Consider the following 25,186-nt stretch of genomic DNA (forward strand, 5'->3'; position numbering starts at 1 on the left):
TGTTTTTGCCGGCGTTTGTCTGTTTGTCTGTTTGTTTGTTTGTCTGTTAGCAACATAACTCAAGAAGTTATGGACCGATTTTGATGAAATTTTCAGGATTTGTTGGAAATGTGAAAAGGAAGAACTGATTTCATTTTGGGGGTGATCCGGAAGAAATCCTGGATTCTGGATCACTTTGAAATTTTAGTTAACATTGTGGTAAATGGGGCCAAAAATTTTGTTCCTCAATATCTCGGTTTAATTATTGACCATGAAATTTGACTCAGGGATGGACAATGGGATCCTCTTTCATATTCCAAATTGAAAGATACGAGACAAATATTTATGGAAAACACAATTAATATGAGGGGGACTGTAGTCCTTGGCGGAGGTCTGCGCTCTCTGAGTGCTTTTCTAGTTATTATATGTGTGAGTCCCATCGGATCTTTGCTGATTTAACCTGGTGGATTTGGTTCTATTAGTAAAACTTATTATCAAAATCATTAAATAGGGGGTATTATGGTAAATGTAGTTTTTGGAGATAGCATTATTCCCTCTTCAGTAACATGTGTGAAGAGGATTTAGATGTCATCTATGTGTGTTTGAGTAATCTTGTGATCTGTCTCAGGCTCTATTCAAACCCTCCTTACAGTCATGTATTTATAAAAACATGACACAAAACAATAGACTACAACTTCACAAACCTGATGCGACGTGCAGTAGTTTCATTAGCGAAGATGCACGCTGAATGTGTAGTGATAGTGCTCTGAAGGGGGAGTGACTTAGCACAGTGAGCTAAGGGGAGAGGGGCTCATCAGAGTGTCAACAACTAAACTGAAACTTAAAAATGTGAACATTGTTTACAGTGAATACAGCATTTTCAAAACAATAAGAAGTAACACGATGATCTAAATGTGTTTTGTGTGAGCAGTTAATGCCCCATAGAAGTGTAATACTCCCTCTTTAAAAACAAGACAAATCACTGAACATTATAAATATTTATTCAAGACAAACACAAAAAGAAACTTGAATGTCCATTATTCTTCCACTTTGGGATGTCAAGAATATTCCTTTAATCATCAATTGTGAATATTTCAAAAAGTGTTTATATCACAAAAAAACATCCTTTATCATTCAGAAAGTTTGATTTCATAAAATTACAGTTACACACTAGAGCAATAGTGATTGATGCTGAGAATTAAGAAGCTGTACGTGACTTTTACTGTCTGAAAAACATGAAAAACAGAACTGGTTCATTTTTAAACTTTTCACACTGGTCCAAAACTTATTTAGAATCCAAACCTGTTCCTACCAAAGCATCCTAATTATTCACAGTGATGAGTTTAAAAGCACTTTATACAACTTTATTTATTTGTCAAGTTTGTGCTGTTAATAAAATGTAGCTTTATTAAATGAAAAAACGCAGGTGTACAGTCCTTTTAAAGATTTCACTGTTATTGATCATGCTGTCAGTAATTATGAAACATCTTTAAGTTGTGATGTTTTTTGTTTTTTTTTTCTCTATAACAGTAAATGTCACAGCTTGAAATCTAAACTTTCACATGCTCCAAAAAAAGGTGAGAGACCAGTGACAATTCAGTATTTATTCAACTCAAGTACGGCTCAGCAATTTGGGAAACATCTGACAAAGATACAGTAACTGATAAATCCATTTGTTTGTGTTTTTCAGTCAGTATTAAAAGATTTTGCCAGTGTTTGCTATTGTGTGCATTGTGTCACCATGGAAACTGCTGAACATTCCGTCAATAGAAAAGCATTATAGAACCCCCCTCCCAAGCGTGATCACTGCAAAATATCAACAGTGGAATTCTAGATCAGTTGAAGTTTTCAAATCATCACTGTGGATAAACCATCATGATAACAAATTTAAACATGTGATATATAACTGAAGAAAATATAGACAGTAAAGAGTAATATTATAATTCTACACAACAGTCCCCAAAAACTATGTTTAATCCCACAATAATCCCAAAAATACTTCTTTAGATTTTAAATGATATAACAGCAAATGATCACCACATGCCACACAGATCCATACACTGACCATTTAATATAGAGTCAGTAGTGTTTGGTTAATCATTTGATCTACTCATAGACTTTGAATCAACATTTGTGTTCAGATTTAAAACTGTGTACTTTCACTGGAACAAAAGTTCACAAACTGAAGATCTGTGATACTTGGTCACTTCTCCACTGCTGTTAAGATCAGAGGAGCAGAGTTGATACCATTATTATGATAGCAAGGATTTAAAAATGGAAACACTTTCTGGTTGAAGCTGCAGTCGGTGAAGGAGTAGATGAGATCTGCAGAATCAGCATCATAAAAAGAGACCAGACCCTCGTCATAGTCCACAAATACCCCCACCTTCTGAGGAATACATTTCAGGGACACAGGGACTCGAGGTGGAGAGTAAGAAACAAACACCTGTTTGTTTTCTAGGCATAAGCACCAGTATCCATATTTACTGTTCAGATTGCCAGTTTTTTTTCTGTCCACAGACTCTTTGGCCACTCCTAAAACCCACACACACTTATCTTTGACTTGAACCTCAAAGTAGAACACACCTGAAGAAAAACTCTGTTTTGATAAAATATTTAACCAAGTAAATCTCTGAGGACTTCTCTGAAAGTTCCACTGATCTGTGTTCATGAACCTGTTTCAGATCTTTGGACACACAACAGTTTAACATTAGCTGTGTCTGGATCCAGAGTGAGGTCCACAGCAAACTGTCTCACTCTCCTCAGTTTGTCACTTCAGTTATTTTCTTCAGAGATGGTTTTCTTTAGTGTGTCCTTCAGACTGTCGTCCAGTTCAGCCAGAGCCCGGGCTGCAGTCCCCTCATACGTCTCTGTGTCCAGTGTCACTCTGCTCCAGTCCTTCAGGCCAGTAGGGGGCGTGAGTGCAGTGCTGTGCAGGAGGAAGTGCAGGTGGTCTTCAGAGTGTTGGAGTGTCTCTGCCTCAGTGCTTCTCTGCTGCAGAGCACAGATCTCCTGCTGTAGCTCCAGGATCAGGGCTTCAGCCTGTTTCTGGGTCTGTCTCTGCCTCTCCTGGAGCTCCTGTATGAAGGCCTCTCTGCTCCTCTCAACACACTCTATCAGAGCACTGAAGACCTGCAGCCCTGTGGCCATCTCTGTGTTGGCTGCTCTCTCACTCAGCTGCACTGAGCTCTGGAGCTCCTGGATCTTCAGCCTCCTCTGCTCCACCATGTGCAGGCTCTGCTCCTGAGTCTGCTGCAGTGAGGCCTTTCTCCGCTCAAACTCTTCCTTCAGAGACACAAATTTTATGGGACTGGTGCTTTAAAACAGAGCACATGGTGCAGACGCAGAGGTGGTCGTTGCAGCAGAAGAGCTCCAGAGGTCTGTGGTGTTGGGGACACATCCTCTCCTCCATGTTGTCCACAGGTTGGATCAGCTGGTGGCTCCTCAGCTTGGGCACGTTCAGATGAGGCTGGAGGTGCGTCTCACAGTATGAGGACAGACAGACCAGGCAGGACTTCAGCGCCTTCAGTTTGGGATCAGTGCAGTAATCACAGGACACTTCTCCTGCTCTGGACTCTTGTTCACAACTACTTCCTGTTTCCTGTTTGAACTGAGAGACCACCTCTGAGAGCAGCGTGTTCACTTTGAGCTCTGGCTTTATGTGGAACAGCTCTTTACACAGAGGGCACCTGCAGGGGGCGCTGGTGTCCCAGTGCTGAGAGAGACACTGTTTGCAGAAGTTGTGTCCACATGAGGTCGTCACTGGTTCAGTGAACAGATCCAGACAGATGGAGCAGAGGAACTGGTCCTCAGACTTCACACAGCAGCAGCCATTCTGAGCCTGAGGACAGAGGGAAGAGTGGTGACAAAGTGTCAGTGCTTCAAATCAAGATGATCCTGTGAAATGTTACAGTCAGTGTCTGTGCAGCACAGACCATAAACAGAACGTGAAGTAGAGGGACTGAAGCTGTGAAAACTGGACTATGAACCCAAAAGTCAAACTAGTTCAGAGATTGGACGCTCCACTTGAAACTCTGTTGTTTGCACCCAGTCAGAGCTGAGTGAGAGGAGTGGACCAGCAGAGCCTGAAAGCACAGGACACTATTCTGACCTATTTGAACTGAGCTGGGAAGACAAAGTGAAACTAAACTCAACTTGTTTTTTATGGCCATAAGTCCTAAAACCATAAGAATATTAAGTATATATTCAGTAAAACTAAAATAAAGGGGGGAAATGCTACTCACTGTAACATTTCTTAGAAACGGCAAGGAGCTGGTTGAAGCTGTTCTATGTTATTGTTTGGAAACACTATGAAACTGTGTTATGTTGTTCCACGTTGAGACCAACTTCTGATCTATGGAAAAGATGAAGGAAAGCCACCATCCAGGAAACTACTTTAAATGTATAAAATGTGATTTCCAAAGACTTGAGAAAGAGTATAATATTGTACACTTCACATGAATGAATTTCCTATGGATAATAAAGTATTTCTAATTTCTAATCTAATCTTAAACAACTGGACTCTTTAAATACCAGTATATAGTGAACACTTTTAACATGAAGACAGCTGCCTTCTCCACGTCTGTATCTGTGTTTGAATATTTCCGGAGGAAACTGAAATCTGCACGACTAAACTAACACAAGAATCACATTCAGTTCAGAACATGTTTGTAGACGTCTAAACCACACGGATAACAGCTTTAATGTGTCCTAAGAGACCAAAAAGACTGTAGTTATCCACAGAGGAGTATTGAATAACCTAAATGATTCAGATTGTGTTCTGTTGTCGTGGATGACAGCTGTACTCACCACAGTCAGTGCTCTGGGTGGGTCTGGTGTTGTACTTTGGTCTTTTCTGAGCAGCTCTTGTGTCGACTGTTGGATCAAAATGGTTCTGTGTTTTGAGGAAGTGTGATCATGTGACGTCTGTTGGGTCTGGACTGGTTGTGGGCGTGACCTGCCTCGAGTCACTTTGTGTTTATGATGAAATGAAAGTTATTGCAGGTTTTATTATCATGTGTGTGAGTCCCATCAGATCTTTGCTCCTCCTGATTTAACCTGGTGGATTTGGTTCTATCAGTAAAACTTTTTGTCAAAAATCACTGAAGAGGGGGTATTATGGTAAATGTAGTTTTTTGGAGACAGCATTATTCCCTCTTCAGTAACATGTGTGAAGAGGATTTAGATGTCATCTATGTGTGTTGAGTAATCTTGTGATCTGTCTCAGGCTCTATTCAAACCCTCCTTACAGTCATGTATTTATAAAAACATGACACAAATAGACTACAACTTCACAAACCTGATGCGACGTGCAGTAGTTTCATTAGCGAAGATGCACGCTGAATGTGTTGTGATAGTGCTCTGAAGGGGGAGTGACTTAGTGCAGTGAGCTCAAGGAGGAGGGCTCATCAGAGTGTCAAAAACTAAACTGAAACTTAAAAATGTGAACATTCTTTATGTGAATACAGCATTTTCAAAACAATAAGAAGTAACTCGGTGATCTAAATGTGTTTTGTGTGAGCAGTTAATGCCCCATAGAAGTGTAATACTCCCTCTTTAAAAACAAGACAAATCACTGAACATTATAAATATTTATTCAAGACAAACACAAAAAGAAACTTGAATGTCCATTATTCTTCCACTCTGGTATGTCAAGAATATTCCTTTAATCATCAATTGTGAATATTTCAAAAAGTGTTTATATCACAAAAAAACATCCTTTATCATTCAGAAACTTTGACTTCATAAAATTACAGTTACACACTAGAGCAATAGTGATTGATGCTGAGAATGAAAGAAGCTGTACATGACTTTTACTGTCTGAAAAACATGAAAAACAGAACTGGTTAATTTTTAAACTTTTCACACTGGTCCAAAACTTATTTAGAATCCAAACCTGTTCCTATCAAAGCATCGTAATTATTCACAATGATGAGTTTAAAAGAACTTTATACAACTTTATTTATTTTTCAAGTTTGGGCTGTTAATAAAATGTAGCTTTATTAAATGAAAAAACGCAGGTGTAGAGTCCTTTTAAAGATTTCACTCATGCTGTTAATTATGTCACATCTCTGAATTCCAACTTTCACATGATCCGAAAAAAGGAGAGAGACCAGTGACAATTCAGTATTTAGTCAACCCAAGTACGGCTCAATGATTTGGGAAACATCTGAGAAACATTATGATACGGTTACTGATNATCTTTGCTCCTCCTGATTTAACCTGGTGGATTTGGTTCTATTAGTAAAACTTGTTGTCAAAATCATTAAAGAGGGGGTATTATGGTAAATGTAGTTTTTGGAGACAGCATTATTCCCTCTTCAGTAACATGCGTGAAGAGGATTTAGATGTCATCTATGTGTGTTTGAGTAATCTTGTGATCTGTCTCAGGCTCTATTCAAACCCTCCTTACAGTCATGTATTTATAAAAACATGACACAAAACAATAGACTACAACTTCACAAACCTGATGCGACGTGCAGTAGTTTCATTAGCGAAGATGCACGCTGAATGTGTTGTGATAGTGCTCTGAAGGGGGAGTGACTTAGTGCAGTGAGCTAAGGAGGAGGGGCTCATCAGAGTGTCAAAAACTAAACTGAAACTTAAAAATGTGAACATTCTTTACAGTGAATACAGCATTTTCAAAACAATAAGAAGTAACTCGGTGATCTAAATGTGTTTTGTGTGAGCAGTTAATGCCCCATAGAAGTGTAATACTCCCTCTTTAAAAACAAGACAAATCACTGAACATTATAAATATTTATTCAAGACAAACACAAAAAGAAACTTGAATGTCCATTATTCTTCCACTCTGGGATGTCAAGAATATTCCTTTAATCATCAATTGTGAATATTTCAAAAAGTGTTTATATCACAAAAAAACATCCTTTATCATTCAGAAACTTTGACTTCATAAAATTACAGTTACACACTAGAGCAATAGTGATTGATGCTGAGAATTAAAGAAGCTGTACGTGACTTTTACTGTCTGAAAAACATGAAAAACAGAACTGGTTAATTTTTAAACTTTTCACACTGGTCCAAAACTTATTTAGAATCCAAACCTGTTCCTATCAAAGCATCCTAATTATTCACAATGATGAGTTTAAAAGCACTTTATACAACTTTATTTATTTGTCAAGTTTGTGCTGTTAATAAATGTAGCTTTTATTAAATGAAAAAACGCAGGTGTAGAGTCCCTTTAAAGATTTCACTGTTATTGATCATGCTGTCAGTAATTATGAATCATCATTAAGTTGTGATGTTTTTTTTTCTTCTCTATAACAGTAAATGTCACAGCTTGAAATCTAAACTTTCACATGATCCAAAAAAAGGAGAGAGACCAGTGACAATTCAGTATTTAATTCAACCCAAGTACGGCTCAGCCATTTGGGAAACATCTGACAAAGATACAGTAACTGATAAATCCATTTGTTTGTGTTTTTCAATCAGTTTTAAAAGATTTTGCCAGTGTTTGTTATTGTGTGTATTTTGTCACCATGGAAACTGCTCAACATTCTGTCAATAGAAAAGCATTATAGAACCCCCTCCAAAGCGTGATCACTGCAAAATATCAACAGTGGAATTCTAGATCAGTTGAAGTTTTCAAATCATCACTGTGGATAAACCATCATGATAACAAATTTAAACATGTGATATATAACTGAAGAAAATATAGACAGTAAACAGTAATATTATAATTCTACACAACAGTCCCCAAAAACTATGTTTAATCCCAAAATAATCCCAAAATAGTGCTCCTCAATGGACTTTAGATGATGTAACAGCAAATGATCACCACATATCACACAGATTCATACACTGACCATTTAATATAGAGTCAGTAGTCAACACCTGTTTGTTTTCTAGGCATAAGCACCAGTATCCATATTTACTGTTCAGATTGCCAATTTTATTTCTGTCCACAGACTCTTTGGCCACTCCTAAAACCCACACAGTCTTATCTTTGACTTGAACCACGAAGTAGAACCTGCCTGAAGAAAAACATTCTTTTGATAAAATGTTTCGCAAAGAAAATACTAGGACTTTCTCTGAAGTTCCACTGATCTGTTTCATGAACCTGTTTCAGATCTTTGGACACAGACAGTTTAACATTAGCTGTGTCTGTGTCCAGAGTGAGGTCCACAGCAAACTGTCTCAGTCTCCTCAGTTTGTCCACTTTGTGTATTTCTGCAGTGAGTTTCTCCTCCAGTTCAGTCAGAGCCCGGGCTGCAGTCCTCCCACACGTCTCTATGTCCAGTGTCACTCTGCTCCAGTCCTTCAGGCCAGTAGCGGGCGTGAGTGCAGTGCTGTGCAGGAGGAAGTGCAGGTTGCACATTACACAAACATACCCACAGTGTTTCCTGTAGGTTTACTGGTTTGGCCTGCAGGGTTTGTCACTGTACGTGCACACATGCACATGCTCATGCACGTGAGGGGAGAAAAATAGATTAAATAGATTTTTAATTAACTGTCATTTATCTTACTGTTACATTTTAGTTTATTGTTTTAAAATAATTATACAGCTGTAAAACACCTTATAAACACACTTTCAAAGATTTGGGCATTTTAATTAAATTAGTTTATAATTTGTTCAATTTCAAGTCTTTAGCACTAATGAATTCTGAAGTTATGACCTAATACAGTTATTTATGGTGTTTTTCTGAATAAAGGCAACAGCAGCCAAAATCATTCCAACAGGAGCAAACATCACTTTGATCCTCACTGCTTTACAAAAACATGCACAGTGCACTCAGTGTATCTGTCAGACAAATGGTGCTATCAGAATTATTTAAACTAGTAGGTTTGCCTTGCATTTTGCTTACTAACAAAGTGCCACTGAGTATTAATGTGCATTTTATTTTTTTCATGCACAAACTTAAGAATATCTATCTATATCTATATCTATCTATTTATCTATCTAGGCAGTGTGTTTTCACCATATTGTTTATGTTTGAGGCCTGTAAAGATGACTTGCTCAAGAGCACAGGGGTACTATATGCTAACTAATCTGCATAAACAAGTACACTAACTTGTTCATTCAGCCATGGTCTGCTGCCTAATTTGGCCAAAGTTTATATTTCACTCTCAAAGCTTTGTGAACACATCACAGAGGTAAAACAAATACTCTTTAATTAGTCCTGTTTTTTTGTCATATGTTTATTGCAGAGGTGATGCAAACAGTGGTTTCATACATTGTCTCATTAGTCATGTTTCTAAGCTACTTTAGAGCCTCCTCAGTCTGTGTTTAAGTTGCTCTGAGTGTACTATTAAATAAAAAAGAGTAAATGACACAATCAGACACTTTCTCTGTGAATGTTTTTTTTGGACTAACAATATTCAAAATGTGTTCAGTACTCCACTTACATGATGGATGAATATTTAACATTATCTTCATTGAAAAGCACAATGGTAATAACCTAGTAATAGTAGAAATAAGAAATTAGTTCTTCATTAAATAATGGCCTGCTAAATGATCATCATTGGTGATATTTTAATACCACTTTTTCACTGCAGTAAGGACCAGAGGAGCAGAGTTTTTACCATCAAAATTATAACATGGATTTAAAAATGGAACCAGGTTCTCATTGAAGCTGCAGCTGGTGAAGGAGTAGATGAGATCTGCAGAATCAACATCATAAAAGGAGACCAGACCCTCATCATAGTCCACAAACACGCCCAACTTTTGAGGAGGACACTTCAGAGTCAAACGGACTGGAGGGTCAGGACAAGCCTCATACTCATCTATGTTTCTCATATAAAGGCACCAGTATCCATATTCACTGGTCAGAGTTTGCATAAAGTTCTTTTTCCTTTGAACAGATTCTTTGGCCACTCCCACAGTCCATGAAATCTTCCCTTTGACTTGAACCTCAAAGTAGAATTTTCCTGAAGAAAATCTCTGCTTTGTTAAAACATTTTTCCATGAAAATCTCTGAGGACTGTCTCTGAAGTTCTTCTGATCCGTGTGATGAACCTGCTTCAGATCTTTGGACACAAACAGATTAACATTAGCTGTGTCTGTGTCCAGAGTGAGGTCCACAGCAAACTGTCTCACTCTCCTCAGTTCGGCCTTAACCATCTTCATTTTTTCTTCAGAGATGGTTTTCTTTAGTGTCTCCTTCAGACTGTCGTCCAGCTCAGCCAGAGCCCGGGCTCCAGTCCCCTGATACGCCTCTGAGTCCAGTGTCACTCTGCTCCAGTCCTTCAGGCCAGTAGGGGGCGTGAGTGCAGTGCTGTGCAGGAGGAAGTGCAGGTGGTCTTCAGAGTGTTGGAGTGTCTCTGCCTCAGTGCTTCTCTGCTGCAGAGCACAGATCTCCTGCTGTAGCTCCAGGATCAGGGCTTCAGCCTGTTTCTGGGTCTGTCTCTGCCTCTCCTGGAGCTCCTGTATGAAGGCCTCTCTGCTCCTCTCAACACACTCTATCAGAGCACTGAAGACCTGCAGCCCTGTGGCCATCTCTGTGTGGGCTGCTCTCTCACTCAGCTGCACTGAGCTCTGGAGCTCCTGGATCTTCAGCCTCCTCTGCTCCACCATGTGCAGGCTTTGCTCCTGAGTCTGCTGCAGTGAGGCCTTTCTCCGCTCGAACTCTTCCTTCAGAGTCACAAACTTATGGGACTGGTGCTTTAAAACAGAGCACATGGTGCAGACGCAGAGGTGGTCGTTGCAGCAGAAGAGCTCCAGAGGTCTGTGGTGTTGGGGACACATCCTCTCCTCCATGTTGTCCACAGGTTGGATCAGCTGGTGGCTCCTCAGCCCAGGCACGTTCAGATGAGGCTGGAGGTGCGTCTCACAGTATGAGGACAGACAGACCAGGCAGGACTTCAGCGCCTTCAGTTTGGGATCAGTGCAGTAATCACAGGACACTTCTCCTGCTCTGGACTCTTGTTCACAACTACTTCCTGTTTCCTGTTTGAACTGAGAGAGCAGTTCTGAGAGCAGCGTGTTCACTTTGAGCTCTGGCTTTATGTGGAACAGCTCTTTACACAGAGGGCACCTGCAGGGGGCGCTGGTGTCCCAGTGCTCAGAGAGACACTGTTTGCAGAAGTTGTGTCCACATGAGGTGGTCACTGGTTCAGTGAACAGATCCAGACAGATGGAGCAGAGGAACTGGTCCTCAAACTTCACAGCAGCAGCCATTCTGAGCCTGAGGACAGAGGGAAGAGTGGTGACAAAGTGTCAGTGCTTCAAACCAAGATGATCCTGTGAAATGTGAAAACATTTGTGAATTTACATTTTAGATATTCAGTGTGACTCTTGCCAACTGTTTGGGGCAATAACATCATCACATTCTAGAATCTGCAAACCACCTCTTGTAGTCACAGCTGCCCTGATGTGGACTTATGGACGAGAGGCTTGGACCTGGCAAGTACTAACCCCTCCCCACCCTGGCCTGCTTAGCTTCCAAGATAAGACGACTTGGCATTCTCGATGTGCTGTCACCCATATATTTCATTTTTGTGATGTTTAAATTAAAGACTTAACGTGTTTAATAAAGAATAAGAAACCACAGAGACACAGACAGATGAAGTTATAGAGGCGTATGACATGACCTTATAATCACAGTCTTTTCAAATAGCTGCGTATAACTCTTAAATTATATTCTGCCCCTTACATTTAACAAGTCAAAACATTTTTAACAGCTTACTATAAATAACAGAGCATAAAGACTTCCACATGTCTGTATCTGTGTTTGAATATGTCCTGAGAAGACTGAAATCTGCTCTGCTAAACTAACACAAGAATCACATTCAGTTCAGAACATGATTGTAGTAGTGTTTTCAAAAGGATAGAAAATCAGATACTAATTGATATTAAAACTAGTATCAAAAGTAGATACTCATTTCAGCAGGTATCAATACTAAAAAAGTCATCAGAGTTGAGTCAGTATAAGAGCACATAGACTAGTCACGCCCATGGAGCACGATGGACGAATGAGGAATTACACAGATATAAGGCCACATGGCAATATATAAGAAAGTACTGCAATTTAATGTTGAAAATCACATTCATATTAGTATGTCCTGTGATTCATAGAAGAGTTATATGACCTAAATCATACAGTGCTTATTTAATGTGAGTATTGAGATTGTGTTCTGTTGTCGTGGATGACAGCTGTACTCACCACAGTCAGTGCTCTGGGTGGGTCCGGTGTTGTACTTTGGTCCTTTCTGAGCAGCTCTTGTGTCGACTGTTGGATTTGAAATGTCTTGTGTGCGTGAGAAGTGAGTAATGACACAGCCTGACTTGTATCTTCAGTTAATTATTGCAGGTTTTATTATTATGATCGTGTATTGCCTCTGCACCACACACACTTATGTGTCCTCGTAAAGCAGGCTACGCTAGAGTCCTGCTGGTCAAATCTAACATTTTTTACACCGACCTGGCTTGTGGGCTGAGTGTTACAAAGAATCATACAGCTCACCATAAGGAGGGTTCAAACAGGGGCCAGGAAAGATCGCTAGATTACTCAAACATGCATGAATGACATCTAAAACCTCTTCAGGCATGTTTCTGATGAGACATGCCAACATTTTAACATGGAAGAAAGCTAAAAGAAACTATTTTGCAAATAACTTCTTTAAGTTGCAGTTTGTGAAGAAATTTAGTTCACAACAATTGGAAAATACATGGAATAGTTGTGAAATATATAAATGGATTACCTCTACCTGTGTCAGCAAGTGTCATCAACTCCATCCAAAATGCAGAGAGAATTTACGCACCAGAAAGACATTTTTCTGACAGTTTAAACCTTCATTTAACGCAATAAAGGTGTTGTCATTTATTTGTATTTGTCAAATCCTAACTGCTGTATAATGTAGACAGGTTTGGTCCTTGTTTACATTATGGTTGCTATGTAACATAACTCAAAATATGTCTGCTGCCCATGTCCAACCAAGAAGTAAAATTATAAACTTCAACAAAATGACAAAACTGGACTAAGCCGGATTTTTGGTCAAATCTTAAATATTTCACACCTTGGCCTTCAGTAGTGCTCTGTCTGAAACAGTCCACTCGTCACTAACTATTTTATGGTTATAAAAGCATCTTATACAGAAATACAGTATAAAGAGACGTTGCATTGCAGACAGATAACTCCTGTAGCCACAATCAGAGGTGTAGTGAGCGTGGTATGCAAGGGTAAGCCGTTCACCTATTTCTCCCGATGTGACATATGAAAAATAACAAATATAAAATAGCTACAACTTAAATGTCAAACTGGAGCTATTGGAAATGGTGAAAACAACCTGCATAGGCTCATGATATCTCCAGTACTGTCCTATAGTGACCTGAGACATGAGGAGACCTGGACTGGACCAGGACTAAACCAGGACTGAGTGTCAAACGGCCCCAGAGGTGCTCACACGTAGACCGTTGGGTGACTGCAGAGCTCCACGCCTCAAGGAGCGAAGCACAGCTGTAGCTCGATCGCGCTTTCCAGACACCCTGCCCCACGGGCTCGGGGTTCTCTCTCTATATATATAATTTTAATTCGCGTATTCTGCTACTTACAGATGCAGTTTGCTTCTTTGGCTTTTTCGCTCTCTGACTGTCCAATCAGCGGGTCTGAATCTGGTGACGTCTCCGTACACCTGCTGGAAGGCCCTGGTGATAACAACTCAAAATCTGATTGGATGAAGCAACAGTTTCGCCGACATTTATTTTGTGTTCGAGGGCCTTCAGAATGGATTGTGAAGGCCTCAGGCACACTGACCTTGCCTGGCAACAAATGATGGCTAAAATGTGATTGGTTAAATGCTTTAATATAAAAATACATGTCTGGAAGCAGCACAACTATCAGAAAAGCTCTGAAAGGAAGTGAACAGACCATTTGGAATTATTAAATAATAATATAATTAATATCAGTCTGTGATTCAGAGATTATTTTAGGCCAGCAGAGAAGGCCTTACTGACCACTGAATTCCACAATAGTTACAATTACACGAATATCTTTAAAATACCTTTAATTTGGTCAATGAATGTTTAAATGACCAGAAAAATTACCTTTCTTTTGTTTAAATTGTTGCTGCATTTTGGATAGAATTTTCAGGTTGAGGTATTCTGTTTTAGAACTCTACTGCTACTTCCTGTATTTTGTTCTTTTCTTTTTTGTTCACAAACTGCCATTTAACTGATGTAAAACTATATGATAAATATTAATGAATTAACCACAGATAGTATCCCACCAAAAGAAGGCTAAATTATAAAAACTTACCTCGGCTGCTGTGGCTACAAACGGCTTCACTGTACCAAACTCACACACTTCTGACTGTTATTCTGTTCTTTTTGTAATAAACCTATTGAACCAGATAACACACCTGATACTTTCAGCTGATGTCATCAATATTCTCTGGGGCAGTGAAGCTAACTGGAAGCACTACTCTGTCAGAAGTTCAGTTAATCAAGTTAGATTTAACCTGAGCTTCATTTGAACACTATCTGACCAGAAAGAGCTGATTTGATTGGAACTACAACAGGAGAGGTGATTTGTGCTTTTAAACATTGTCTCACGCATCATATACAGTCACAAGTTAATCACGCTCACCTTTTTATTAAAAATCAAACTCCTTAACAGGATCATGAACTCTCATATTGATCACAGGCTCCTGAAAATGTGTCGTTTAAATCCATTTTGTTTGTTTTTTCTTGAGTTTTCAGACAATCTTAAAACATTTTCCCAGTGTTTGCGTTTGTGTGCATTGTGTCACCATGGAAACTGCTGAACATTCTGTCAATAGAAAAGCATTATAGAACCCCCTCCCCAGCATGATCACTGCAAAATATCAACAGTGGAATTCTAGATCAGTTAAAGTTTTCAAATCATCACTGTGGATAAACCATCATGATAACAAATTTAAACATGTGATATATAACTGAAGAAAATATAGACAGTAAACAGTAATATTATAATTCTACACAACAGTCCCCAAAAACTATGTTTAATCCCACAATAATCCCAAAATAGTGCTCCTCAATGGACTTTAGATGATGTAACAGCAAATGATCACCACATGCCACACAGATCCATACACTGACCATTTAATATAGAGTCAGTAGTGTTTGGTTAATCATTTGATCTACTCATAGCCTTTGAATCTACATTTGTGTTCTGATTTACATCTATGTCCTTTCACCGGAACAAAAGTTCACAAACTGAAGATCATCATCTGTGATACTTGGTCACTTCTCCACTGCTGTTAAGATCAGAGGAGCAGAGTTTATACCATTAAAGTTATTACAAGGATTTAAAAATGGAAACAGTTTCTGCTTGAAGCTGCAGCCGGTGAAGGAGTAGATGAGATCTGCAGAATCAGCATCATAAAAAGAGACCAGACCCTTGTCATAGTCCACAAACACCCCCACCTTCTGAGGAGGACACTTCAGGGACACAGGAACTCGAGGTGGATCAAAAGAGACAAATAACTCTTTGTTTTCTAGGCATAAGCACCAGTATCCATATTTACTGTTCAGATTGCCAATTTTTTTTCTGTCCACAGACTCTTTGGCCACTCCTAAAATCCACACACACTTATCTTTGACTTGAACCTCGAAGTAGAACCTGCCTGACGAAAAACTTTCTTTTGATAAAATGTTTCGCAAAGAAAATCTACTCGGACTTTCTCTGAAGTTCCACTGATCTGTTTCATGAACCCGTTTCAGATCTTTGGACACAGACAGTTTAACATTAGCTGTGTCTGGGTCCAGAGTGAGGTCCACAGCAAACTGTCTCACTCTCCTCAGTTTGCCCTTGTGTATTTCTGCAGTGAGTTTCTCCTCCAGTTCAGCCAGAGCCCGGGCTGCAGTCCTCCCACACGTCTCTATGTCCAGTGTCACTCTGCTCCAGTCCTTCAGGCCAGTAGGGGGCGTGAGTGCAGTGCTGTGCAGGAGGAAGTGCAGGTGGTCTTCAGAGCGTTGGAGTGTCTCTGCCTCAGTGCTTCTCTGCTGCAGAGCACAGATCTCCTGCTGTAGCTCCAGGATCAGGGCTTCAGCCTGTTTCTGGGTCTGTCTCTGCCTCTCCTGGAGCTCCTGTATGAAGGCCTCTCTGCTCCTCTCAACACACTCTATCAGAGCGCTGAAGACCTGCAGCCCTGTGGCCATCTCTTTGTGGGCTGCTCTCTCACTCAGCTGCACTGAGCTCTGGAGCTCCTGGATCTTCAGCCTCCTCTGCTCCACCATGTGCAGGCTCTGCTCCTGAGTCTGCTGCAGTGAGGCCTTTCTCCGCTCAAACTCTTCCTTCAGAGTCACAAACTTATGGGACTGGTGCTTTAAAACAGAGCACATGGTGCAGACGCAGAGGTGGTCGTTGCAGCAGAAGAGCTCCAGAGGTCTGTGGTGTTGGGGACACATCCTCTCCTCCATGTTGTCCACAGGTTGGATCAGCTGGTGGCTTCTCAGCTTGGGCACGTTCAGATGAGGCTGGAGGTGCGTCTCACAGTATGAGGACAGACAGACCAGGCAGGACTTCAGCGCCTTCAGTTTGGGATCAGTGCAGTAATCACAGGACACTTCTCCTGCGCTCGACTCTTGTTCACAACTACTTCCTGTTTCCTGTTTGAACTGAGAGACCACCTCTGAGAGCAGCGTGTTCACTTTGAGCTCTGGCTTTATGTGGAACAGCTCTTTACACAGAGGGCACCTGCAGGGGGCGCTGGTGTCCCAGTGCTCAGAGAGACACTGTTTGCAGAAGTTGTGTCCACATGCAGTGGTCACTGGTTCAGTGAACAGATCCAGACAGATGGAGCAGAGGAACTGGTCCTCAAACTTCACAGCAGCAGCCATTCTGAGCCTGAGGACAGAGGGAAGAGTGGTGACAAAGTGTCAGTGCTTCAAATCAAGATGATCCTGTGAAATGTTACAGTCAGTGTCTGTGCAGCACAGACCATAAACAGAACGTGAAGTAGAGGGACTGAAGCTGTGAAAACTGGACTATGAACCCAAAAGTCAAACTAGTTCAGAGATTGGACGCTCCACTTGAAACTCTGTTGTTTGCACCAGTCAGAGCTGAGTGAGAGGAGTGGACCAGCAGAGCCTGAAAGCCACAGGACACTATTCTGACCTATTTGAACTGAGCTGGGAAGACAAAGTGAAACTAAACTCAACTTGTTTTTATGGCCATAAGTCCCTAAAACCATAAGAATATTAATAAATAAAAATAAAATAAAGGGGTGAATTGTTACTCACTGTAACATTTCTTAAAAACGGCAAGGAGCTGGTTGAAGCTGTTCTATGTTATGGTTTTTGAAACACTATGAAACTGTGTTATGTTGTTCCACGTTGAGACCAACTTCTGATCTATGGGATGAAGGAAAGCCACCATCCAGGAAACTACTTTAAATGTATAAAATGTGATTTCCAAAGACTTGAGAAAGAGTATAATATTGTACACTTCATATGAATGAATTTCTTATGAGATAATAAAGTATTTCTAATTTCTAATCTAATCTAAAACAGCTGGACTCTTTAAATACCAGTATATAGTGAACACTTTTAACATGAAGACAGCTGCCTTCTCCACGTCTGTATCTGTGTTTGAATATTTCCGGAGAAAACTGAAATCTGCACGACTAAACTAACACAAGAATCACATTCAGTTCAGAACATGTTTGAAGACGCCTAAACCACACGAATAACAGCTTTAATGTGTCCTAAGAGACCAAAGAGACTGTAGTTATACACACAGGAGTATTGTATAACCTAAATGATTCAGATTGTGTTCTGTTGTCGTGGATGACAGCTGTACTCACCACAGTCAGTGCTCTGGGTGGGTCCGATGTTGCACTTTTGTCCTTTCTGAGCAGATCTTGTGTCGTCTTTTTGATTTAAAATGGATTGTGCGTTTGAGGAAGTAAGTGTGCGATCTTTTATTGTCGTCAGATTGTTGTGTTTCAGGTTGGGTCAGTTGAATGCGGGTAAGTTCTGGGTGTGACTTAGCCAGGCTGGTGCCAACTAGTGCCTCCGCTCAATTTAATTTCTCTCCAGCAACTAGGTCAGGAATCAAAATACAATAGATGGTTCGCAAAAACCCTGGAAGTGCAAGTTCAGGCACCAGCCAATCAGCGAAGAGTCATGTATTCTGTGTTGTCAACGATTCCCGAGATCGAGAATTTAAAGCTGTGACAAAGAGAATGTTTGGTAAATTTTATCAAGGGGAAAGACGTTATTGCCCTTCTTCCTACGGGATTTGGGAAAAGCTTAATATACCAGTTATCCCCGTTAGCGGTGCATTACATAAGTCACCACGAAATAGCAGCGATTGGTTAAATGAAAAATAGTACCCTCCTACCGTCGAGAGAACGAATTTTAACACTGCGAGGTCAGACGGTTTCTACAAAGTGAAACCGGCTGATGAATCAGGCTAGGTGTGACAGAGATATCTCTGTTTTCAAAAGTTGTAAATTATGTTTCTTTCTTGTTACCATCTTCTACAGAAATGATCAATAAAAATAATGTCCATTGAATTTGAATATACAGGCAGGAGATTGTAGTAAAATACATTTGGCTTTTGAAAACTGTACAATACCAAGAGTAAACTGCAAGACTCTGATTACTTTAAAATGTCATTATCTGTTTTTACAAATTTGCAATTTCTTATGTTTGTCCAACGATCAACCAATAATCCATTCACAATATTTAGTCAACCTGAGTAGGGCAAAATATTTTGGGAAAAAGATCTACTTTTTCTGAGATTTTTGTTTTATAATAGGCTTCTGTTCAAAGTTCACATTTTAAACGTGTCCAGAAGAACTGACTTTTTTTTAAAAATGAAGAATAAAACTGAATATTTTGTTGTTTATGGAGGAAATTATGGTATTTAAAAAAACTGCATCCTAATTGCATCTTTTCATATTGCGATTTTGATTCGACTGATCCTCCAGCTGTAAACACAAGGCATTTTATTCTGACTTTACAAAAGTGTTCAAGCCTTCACTTCATATCATCAGTTCACTAAATAATGATCAATATTGGTGATTTCTGAATGCCAGTGTCACTTCTCCACTGCAGTAAGGACCAGAGGAGCGGAGTTTTCACCATGACAATTAACACAAGGATTTAAAAATGGAAACAGTTTGTCGTTGAAGCTGCAGCCGGTGAAGGAGTAGATGAAATCTGCAGAATCAGCGTCGTAAAAGGAGACCAGACCCTCGTCATAGTCCACAAACACCCCCACCTTCTGAGGAGGACACTTTAGGGACACAGGGGCACAAGGCTCAGCGCAGACAAAGCACGAACCATTTTTTATTTTCATATCTAAACACCAGAATCCATTTTCACTGCATAACGATTTTCTGTTGTTTCGATCCACAGATTCTTTGGCCACTCCCAAAACCCACACAGTCTTATCCCTGACTTGAACCTCAAAGTAGAACTTTCCAGAAGAAAAACCCTGCTTTGTAAAAACATTGTAATAAGAAAATCTGCCAGGACCATCCGTGAAGTTCCTCTGATCCGTGTGATGAACCTGTTTGAGATCTTTAGACACACACAGGTTAACATGAGCCGTGTCTGGATCCAGAGTGAGGGCCACAGCAAACTGTCTCACTCTGCTGAGCTCCAGGTTTGAGTCTTGGGTCTGCTGCAGAGAGGACTTTCTCAGGCTGAGGTCTTCCTTGTTAGACATCATTTGACTGGAGCTCCTGATCGCATAGTCCAGAGGCGGGGCGTCAAAAGGAGTCTGTGCAATAGAAAACACACAGATCACAGAGGGCAAAATAGAACCAATACAAGATACTGGAGTGTTGATTTGGAGCTCTATGCAAGATTTGAAATACAGGGCTCTACAACTGATGAAGATACAGTTGATTCTAACGCAGCTATCTTTTAACTTCAACTCAGAAGAGATAGGCAATTCCAGGACTGAAATTATTCAAATGATTCTAGTGAAGGTGCATGGAATTCAAAAACACAGTGGAGCTCCTCCTGTATTACAACATGGCATCAGAATACATGTGTGAATGAAACGAAACACATCTCCATTTATGTTTGTGATGAGAAGACAACATAACATAGATCAGAAAATCTCCATTTCAATACCAATCTTCTCCTTTTTATTGATTTTATGAACAGGATTTAGGCAGTGCTTTAATACATCATTTAGTATGAAATGTTAAATAAATGTTCAATAAATGATCACCAATATGAAATATGCCCTTGTTATAATAAATCAAAGTAACTGTGACTGTGGCTGTGACAGAGACATTATGATCTGTTTCTATTTCTAAAAGCTGCGTTTTTCACCATATTATTTGTGTTTGAGGCCTGTAAAAAGATGAGCTGCTCAAGAGCACATGGGTACTATATGCTCACTAATATGCAGAAATTAGTTTGGCCAAAGTTTAGATCAATCGATCAATCAACCAATTAAGCGTTATTTATAAAGCACTTTTCATACAAGAAATGTAACACAAAGTGCTTGACAGTGATTAAAAACAATCCCACACTTCCTCCCACCCACCAACCCAGCCCCACAACTGCTCAACTCCACACAACCAAACAACCCAGACACACGCACATACATGTACACATGCACACACACACTCGCACACAAACATGCTAAAATACATAAACTATACACATAGTAAAATGTGAGACTGAATACAGGCGAACCAGTTGAGAGATGACGCCCAAGCACCACCCCTCCACCAGGACACAGGGCCCAGAGCAGAGACGAGGCCCAAGCACCACCCCTCCACCAGGACACAGGGCCCAGAGCAGAGACGAGACAAAGCTGCTTTAGAGCCTCCTCAGTCTGTGTTTGGTGTGCTATTGAATAAAAAAGTGTAAATGACACAGTCAGACACTTTCTCTGTAAATGTTTCTTTTGGACTAACAATATTCAAAATGTGTGCAGTACTCCACTTTGATGATTAATGATTATTTAACAATTATCTTCACTGAAAAACACAATGGTGATCTAAAATAACCTAATAATAGTAGAAATTTGAAATGAGTTCTTCATTAAATGATAGCATGCTAAATTATCATCCTTGGTGATATATTATTAATATTTTTTCACTGCAGTGAGGATCAGAGGAGCAGAGTTTATACCATCAAAGTTATTACAAGGATTTAAAAATGGAAACAGTTTCTCATTGAAGCTGCAGCCGGTGAAGGAGTAGATGAGATCTGCAGAATCAGCGTCATAAAAAGAGACCAGACCCTCGTCACAGTCCACAAACACCCCCACCTTCTGAGGAGGACACTTCAGAGTCAAAGGGACTGGAGGGTCTGAACAAGCCTCATACTCATCTATGTTTTTCAAATAAAGGCACCAGTATCCATATTCACTGGTCAGAGTTTGCTTAGTGTTCTTCTTCCTTTGAACAGATTCTTTGGCCACTCCCACAGTCCATGAAGTCTTCCCTTTGACTTGAACCTCAAAGTAGAATTTTCCTAAAGAAAATCTCTGCTTTGTTAAAACATTTTTCCATGAAAATCTCTGAGGACTGTCTCTGAAGTTCTTCTGATCCGTGTGATGAACCTGTTTCAGATCTTTGGACACAGACAGATTAACATTAGCTGTGTCTGTGTCCAGAGTGAGGTCCACAGCAAACTGTCTCACTCTCCCCAGTTTGTCCTTAAACACTTTGTGTATTTCTGCAGTGAGTTTCTCCTCCAGTTCAGTCAGAGCCCGGGCTGCAGTCCCCTCATACGTCTCTGTGTCCAGTGTCACTCTGCTCCAGTCCTTCAGGCCAGTAGGGGGCGTGAGTGCAGTGCTGTGCAGGAGGAAGTGCAGGTGGTCTTCAGAGCGTTGGAGTGTCTCTGCCTCAGTGCTTCTCTGCTGCAGAGCACAGATCTCCTGCTGTAGCTCCAGGATCAGGGCTTCAGCCTGTTTCTGGGTCTGTCTCTGCCTCTCCTGGAGCTCCTGTATGAAGGCCTCTCTGCTCCTCTCAACACACTCTATCAGAGCGCTGAAGACCTGCAGCCCTGTGGCCATCTCTGTGTTGGCTGCTCTCTCACTCAGCTGCACTGAGCTCTGGAGCTCCTGGATTTTCACCCTCCTCTGCTCCACCATGTGCAGGCTCTGCTCCTGAGTCTGCTGCAGTGAGGCCTTTCTCCGCTCGAACTCTTCCTTCAGAGTCACAAACTTATGGGACTGGTGCTCTAAAACAGAGCACATGGTGCAGACGCAGAGGTGGTCGTTGCAGCAGAAGAGCTCCAGAGGTCTGTGGTGTTGGGGACACATCCTCTCCTCCATGTTGTCCACAGGTTGGATCAGCTGGTGGCTTCTCAGCTTGGGCACGTTCAGATGAGGCTGGAGGTGCGTCTCACAGTATGAGGACAGACAGACCAGGCAGGACTTCAGCGCCTTCAGTTTGGGATCAGTGCAGTAATCACAGGACACTTCTCCTGCGCTGGATTCATGTTCACAACTACTTCCTGTTTCCTGTTTGAACTGAGAGAGCAGCTCTGAGAGCAGCGTGTTCACTTTGAGCTCTGGCTTTATGTGGAACAGTTCTTTACACAGAGGGCACCTGCAGGGGGCGCTGGTGTCCCAGTGCTCAGAGAGACACTGTTTGCAGAAGTTGTGTCCACATGGAGTGTACACTGGTTCAGTGAACAGATCCAGACAGATGGAGCAGAGGAACTGGTCCTCAAACTTCACAGCAGCCATTCTGAGCCTGAGGACAGAGGGAAGAGTGGTGACAAAGTGTCAGTGCTTCAAATCAAGATGATCCTGTGAAATGTTACAGTCAGTGTCTGTGCAGCACAGACCATAAACAGAATGTGAAGTAGAGGGACTGAAGCTGTGAAAACTGGACTATGAACCCAAAAGTCAAACTAGCTCAGAGATTGGACGCTCCACTTGAAACTCTGTTGTTTGCACCAGTCAGAGCTGAGTGAGAGGAGTGGACCAGCAGAGCCTGAAAGCCACAGGACACTGACCTGGAAATGCGCAAATGTGCAACCATGCAAATGTGAATTGGCACAACACTTCTGCAGATCTTTTGTACTCTCTGAATTCTCTCATGTATACATCAGTTTAGCAGCAGAAATAACACATGCACTTCATATTGGTAAATCACATGCAACACGCTCACAAACTTCACAGGCTTCATACTTCGAAACATCTCCATGCAGATAGATATGCTTTATGCCATACTGTGGAATATTAGGAACAATATTTCCACCAAAACACGTAGAAGGCCTTCCTCCAGGCCAGGTAAGAATCAGCAGGGGAGAGTAGAATCCGTGTATCATTCGTTCATTCGTTTTTCAATATAAAACCAAAAATAAGAAAACGAAAAAACAACAGTTTTCTTCGCTATTTGTCTCCAAAACCAAAATGAAAACATGGATAACGATTCGTTTTTCCAGTTTTCGATTTTGTGTTTATATGAAGAATGGAAAAAACGGATAAAGCTTGGAGTCCGCCCCAGTCCTGCTCTGGTCCTGGTCTGGTCCCGCTCTGGTCCCGCTCTGATCACGCTCTGGTCTCGGACCTGGATCAGTCCCGGTTCAGTCCGTATGCGGTGCAAAAGTTCGGCATCGCAGTCACGGAAGTCACGTAAACGGGAAACGGCCGTTATCCGTTTTTTCCATTCTTCATTTAAACACAAAATCGAAAACTGAAAAAACGAATCATTATCCGTTTTTTCATTTTGGTTTTGGAGACAAATAGCGAAGAAAACTGTTGTTTTTTCGTTTTCTTATTTTTGGTTTTATATTGAAAAACGAATGAACGAATGATACACGGATTGAGTAGGAATGCACAGATATCAGTACCAGGTACTGGTCCCATATGAAGTGTCAGTACTCTAGTGTCCTAATGAGCTACCCCCATACCACTATTCTGCTGTGTCCTAATGTGACGTGCACAGCTCTCCTCTTTGTGACCAGAAAGAAGCACATATTAAGCCTTAATCACATGGGATTGTCACATGAACTATGGACACATTTATAGAGCTTCTCAGCGCAGTGCTTGTGTTTACAATATTGCACAGTGAGTGCACTGAATAGAGCAGGTTAAGAGCTATTTCAACAGGTACAGCATGTCCATATTGGTCAAAGTAAATATCAAAGGTACTTCTCTAAATTATATTGCATTCCTAACTAGAGCACTCTGAAATATGAACCACTAAATTAATCCAAGAATCACATGCATTTCAGAACATGTTTGAGAGCAGCTTCAATACATAACAGGAGAGCACAGAGTTTATTCACAGAGGAGTGTTATATCACCTAAAGAAGTGCGGCTCTGGTGTTTCCTTGTGTTCTGTAGTCCTGGATGACAGCTGTACTCACCACAGTCAGTGCTCTGGGTGGGTCGGGTATTTTAGTTTGGTCCTTTCTAAGCAGCTCTTGTGTCGACTGGATTGTGCGTTTCAGGAAGTGAGATGATGTCATGTTAAAGGAATACCATGCCTCTGCATTGAGGCTGTTCTGTTGGGACTGCAGCTGCAGACGGGAGAGGGGGTGGCGGGTGACAGTGGTGGAAAGTAAAGAAGCACCAAAGTAAAAGTACAATACTTAAATACACATTTTAGATATCTATACTTTGCTTAGGTAAATTTTACAGAGGATACTTTTTACTTTGACTTCACTACATTTGAGAATGGGCATCTGTACTTTCTACTCCACCACATTTAGAGCTGGACTGAAAAGTAAAAAGTACTTTTCTTTATGGTGTGAGACATGCTGAGATGGCTGAGATTTATTTCTAGCACATTTAATTTCAGTTATCATCCCAACTTTGAGCAAATACACACAAAAAAAAGAGTATAAGAGCTTTTCTCAGTTCTCAATTTTTCAGTTTTTAATTTTTATTTATTTATTTATTTGGTGTTAGGTGTTGTTTTAATTTTAACTTTGATATGTATTCTACCAGCTAGTACTTGCTGTTAAACATAACCAATAGTAATTTAAAGAAGACCTATTGTGCTTGTGTGTGTTATATTATATAGTATTATAATCTATGACACCCATGGATCATTATGTTAAAAACTGCAGTGCCCAGTGGGAGCCAACGTCTAAAATGGAGGTAAAATCTATAACTAAACAGAAGGAAAAATGGCAAAAAGAATGGAATAACGAGAGGAGAAGTAGCTGTTACCATAAAATTCAGAAAAAAGTAGGAACTATGAGAAATTCGGTGAGAAACAGGAAAATAGACATGTTAATCTCGAGGTTAAGATTTGGACATTCAGGATTAAACTATACTCTACATAAAATAGGAAAACATAATACTGGGCATTGTGACTACTGTGGACA

The 25,186-nt window shown here is 40.6% G+C and overlaps 4 protein-coding genes and 1 pseudogene across 4 annotated transcripts; all 5 read right to left on the reverse strand.

Moving 5' to 3' along the window:
- Window positions 1–1,568: 1,568 nt before the first annotated feature.
- LOC129409414 (E3 ubiquitin-protein ligase TRIM39-like) lies at window positions 1,569–8,317 on the reverse strand (annotated as a pseudogene).
- A 762-nt stretch (window positions 8,318–9,079) lies between these two features.
- LOC129409556 (E3 ubiquitin-protein ligase TRIM21-like) lies at window positions 9,080–12,176 on the reverse strand. Its single transcript, XM_055155991.1, has 2 exons — window positions 12,102–12,176; window positions 9,080–11,123 (listed from the first exon to the last, which is right to left on the reverse strand). Exon 2 carries the CDS (start codon window positions 11,114–11,116, stop codon window positions 9,473–9,475), a length of 1,644 nt encoding a protein of 547 aa, XP_055011966.1. The 5' UTR covers window positions 11,117–11,123; window positions 12,102–12,176; the 3' UTR covers window positions 9,080–9,472.
- A 2,826-nt stretch (window positions 12,177–15,002) lies between these two features.
- On the reverse strand, window positions 15,003–17,789 carry LOC129409558 (E3 ubiquitin-protein ligase TRIM11-like). Its single transcript, XM_055155994.1, has 2 exons — window positions 17,722–17,789; window positions 15,003–16,763 (listed from the first exon to the last, which is right to left on the reverse strand). The coding sequence occupies exon 2, from the start codon at window positions 16,754–16,756 to the stop codon at window positions 15,158–15,160; it is 1,599 nt and encodes a 532-aa protein (XP_055011969.1). The 5' UTR covers window positions 16,757–16,763; window positions 17,722–17,789; the 3' UTR covers window positions 15,003–15,157.
- Window positions 17,790–18,962: 1,173 nt separating this feature from the next.
- LOC110155132 (zinc-binding protein A33-like) lies at window positions 18,963–24,287 on the reverse strand. Its single transcript, XM_055155384.1, has 2 exons — window positions 24,221–24,287; window positions 18,963–19,649 (listed from the first exon to the last, which is right to left on the reverse strand). Exon 2 carries the CDS (start codon window positions 19,596–19,598, stop codon window positions 18,963–18,965), a length of 636 nt encoding a protein of 211 aa, XP_055011359.1. The 5' UTR covers window positions 19,599–19,649; window positions 24,221–24,287.
- LOC129409557 (E3 ubiquitin-protein ligase TRIM21-like) lies at window positions 20,025–24,294 on the reverse strand. Its single transcript, XM_055155993.1, has 2 exons — window positions 24,158–24,294; window positions 20,025–22,596 (listed from the first exon to the last, which is right to left on the reverse strand). Exon 2 carries the CDS (start codon window positions 22,587–22,589, stop codon window positions 20,976–20,978), a length of 1,614 nt encoding a protein of 537 aa, XP_055011968.1. The 5' UTR covers window positions 22,590–22,596; window positions 24,158–24,294; the 3' UTR covers window positions 20,025–20,975.
- Window positions 24,295–25,186: the final 892 nt, after the last annotated feature.

Source organism: Boleophthalmus pectinirostris, unplaced genomic scaffold (genome assembly GCF_026225935.1).
Source record: "Boleophthalmus pectinirostris isolate CB_2022bp ecotype Guang Dong unplaced genomic scaffold, ASM2622593v1 HiC_scaffold_2, whole genome shotgun sequence".
Taxonomy (NCBI): Eukaryota; Metazoa; Chordata; class Actinopteri; order Gobiiformes; family Gobiidae; genus Boleophthalmus; species Boleophthalmus pectinirostris.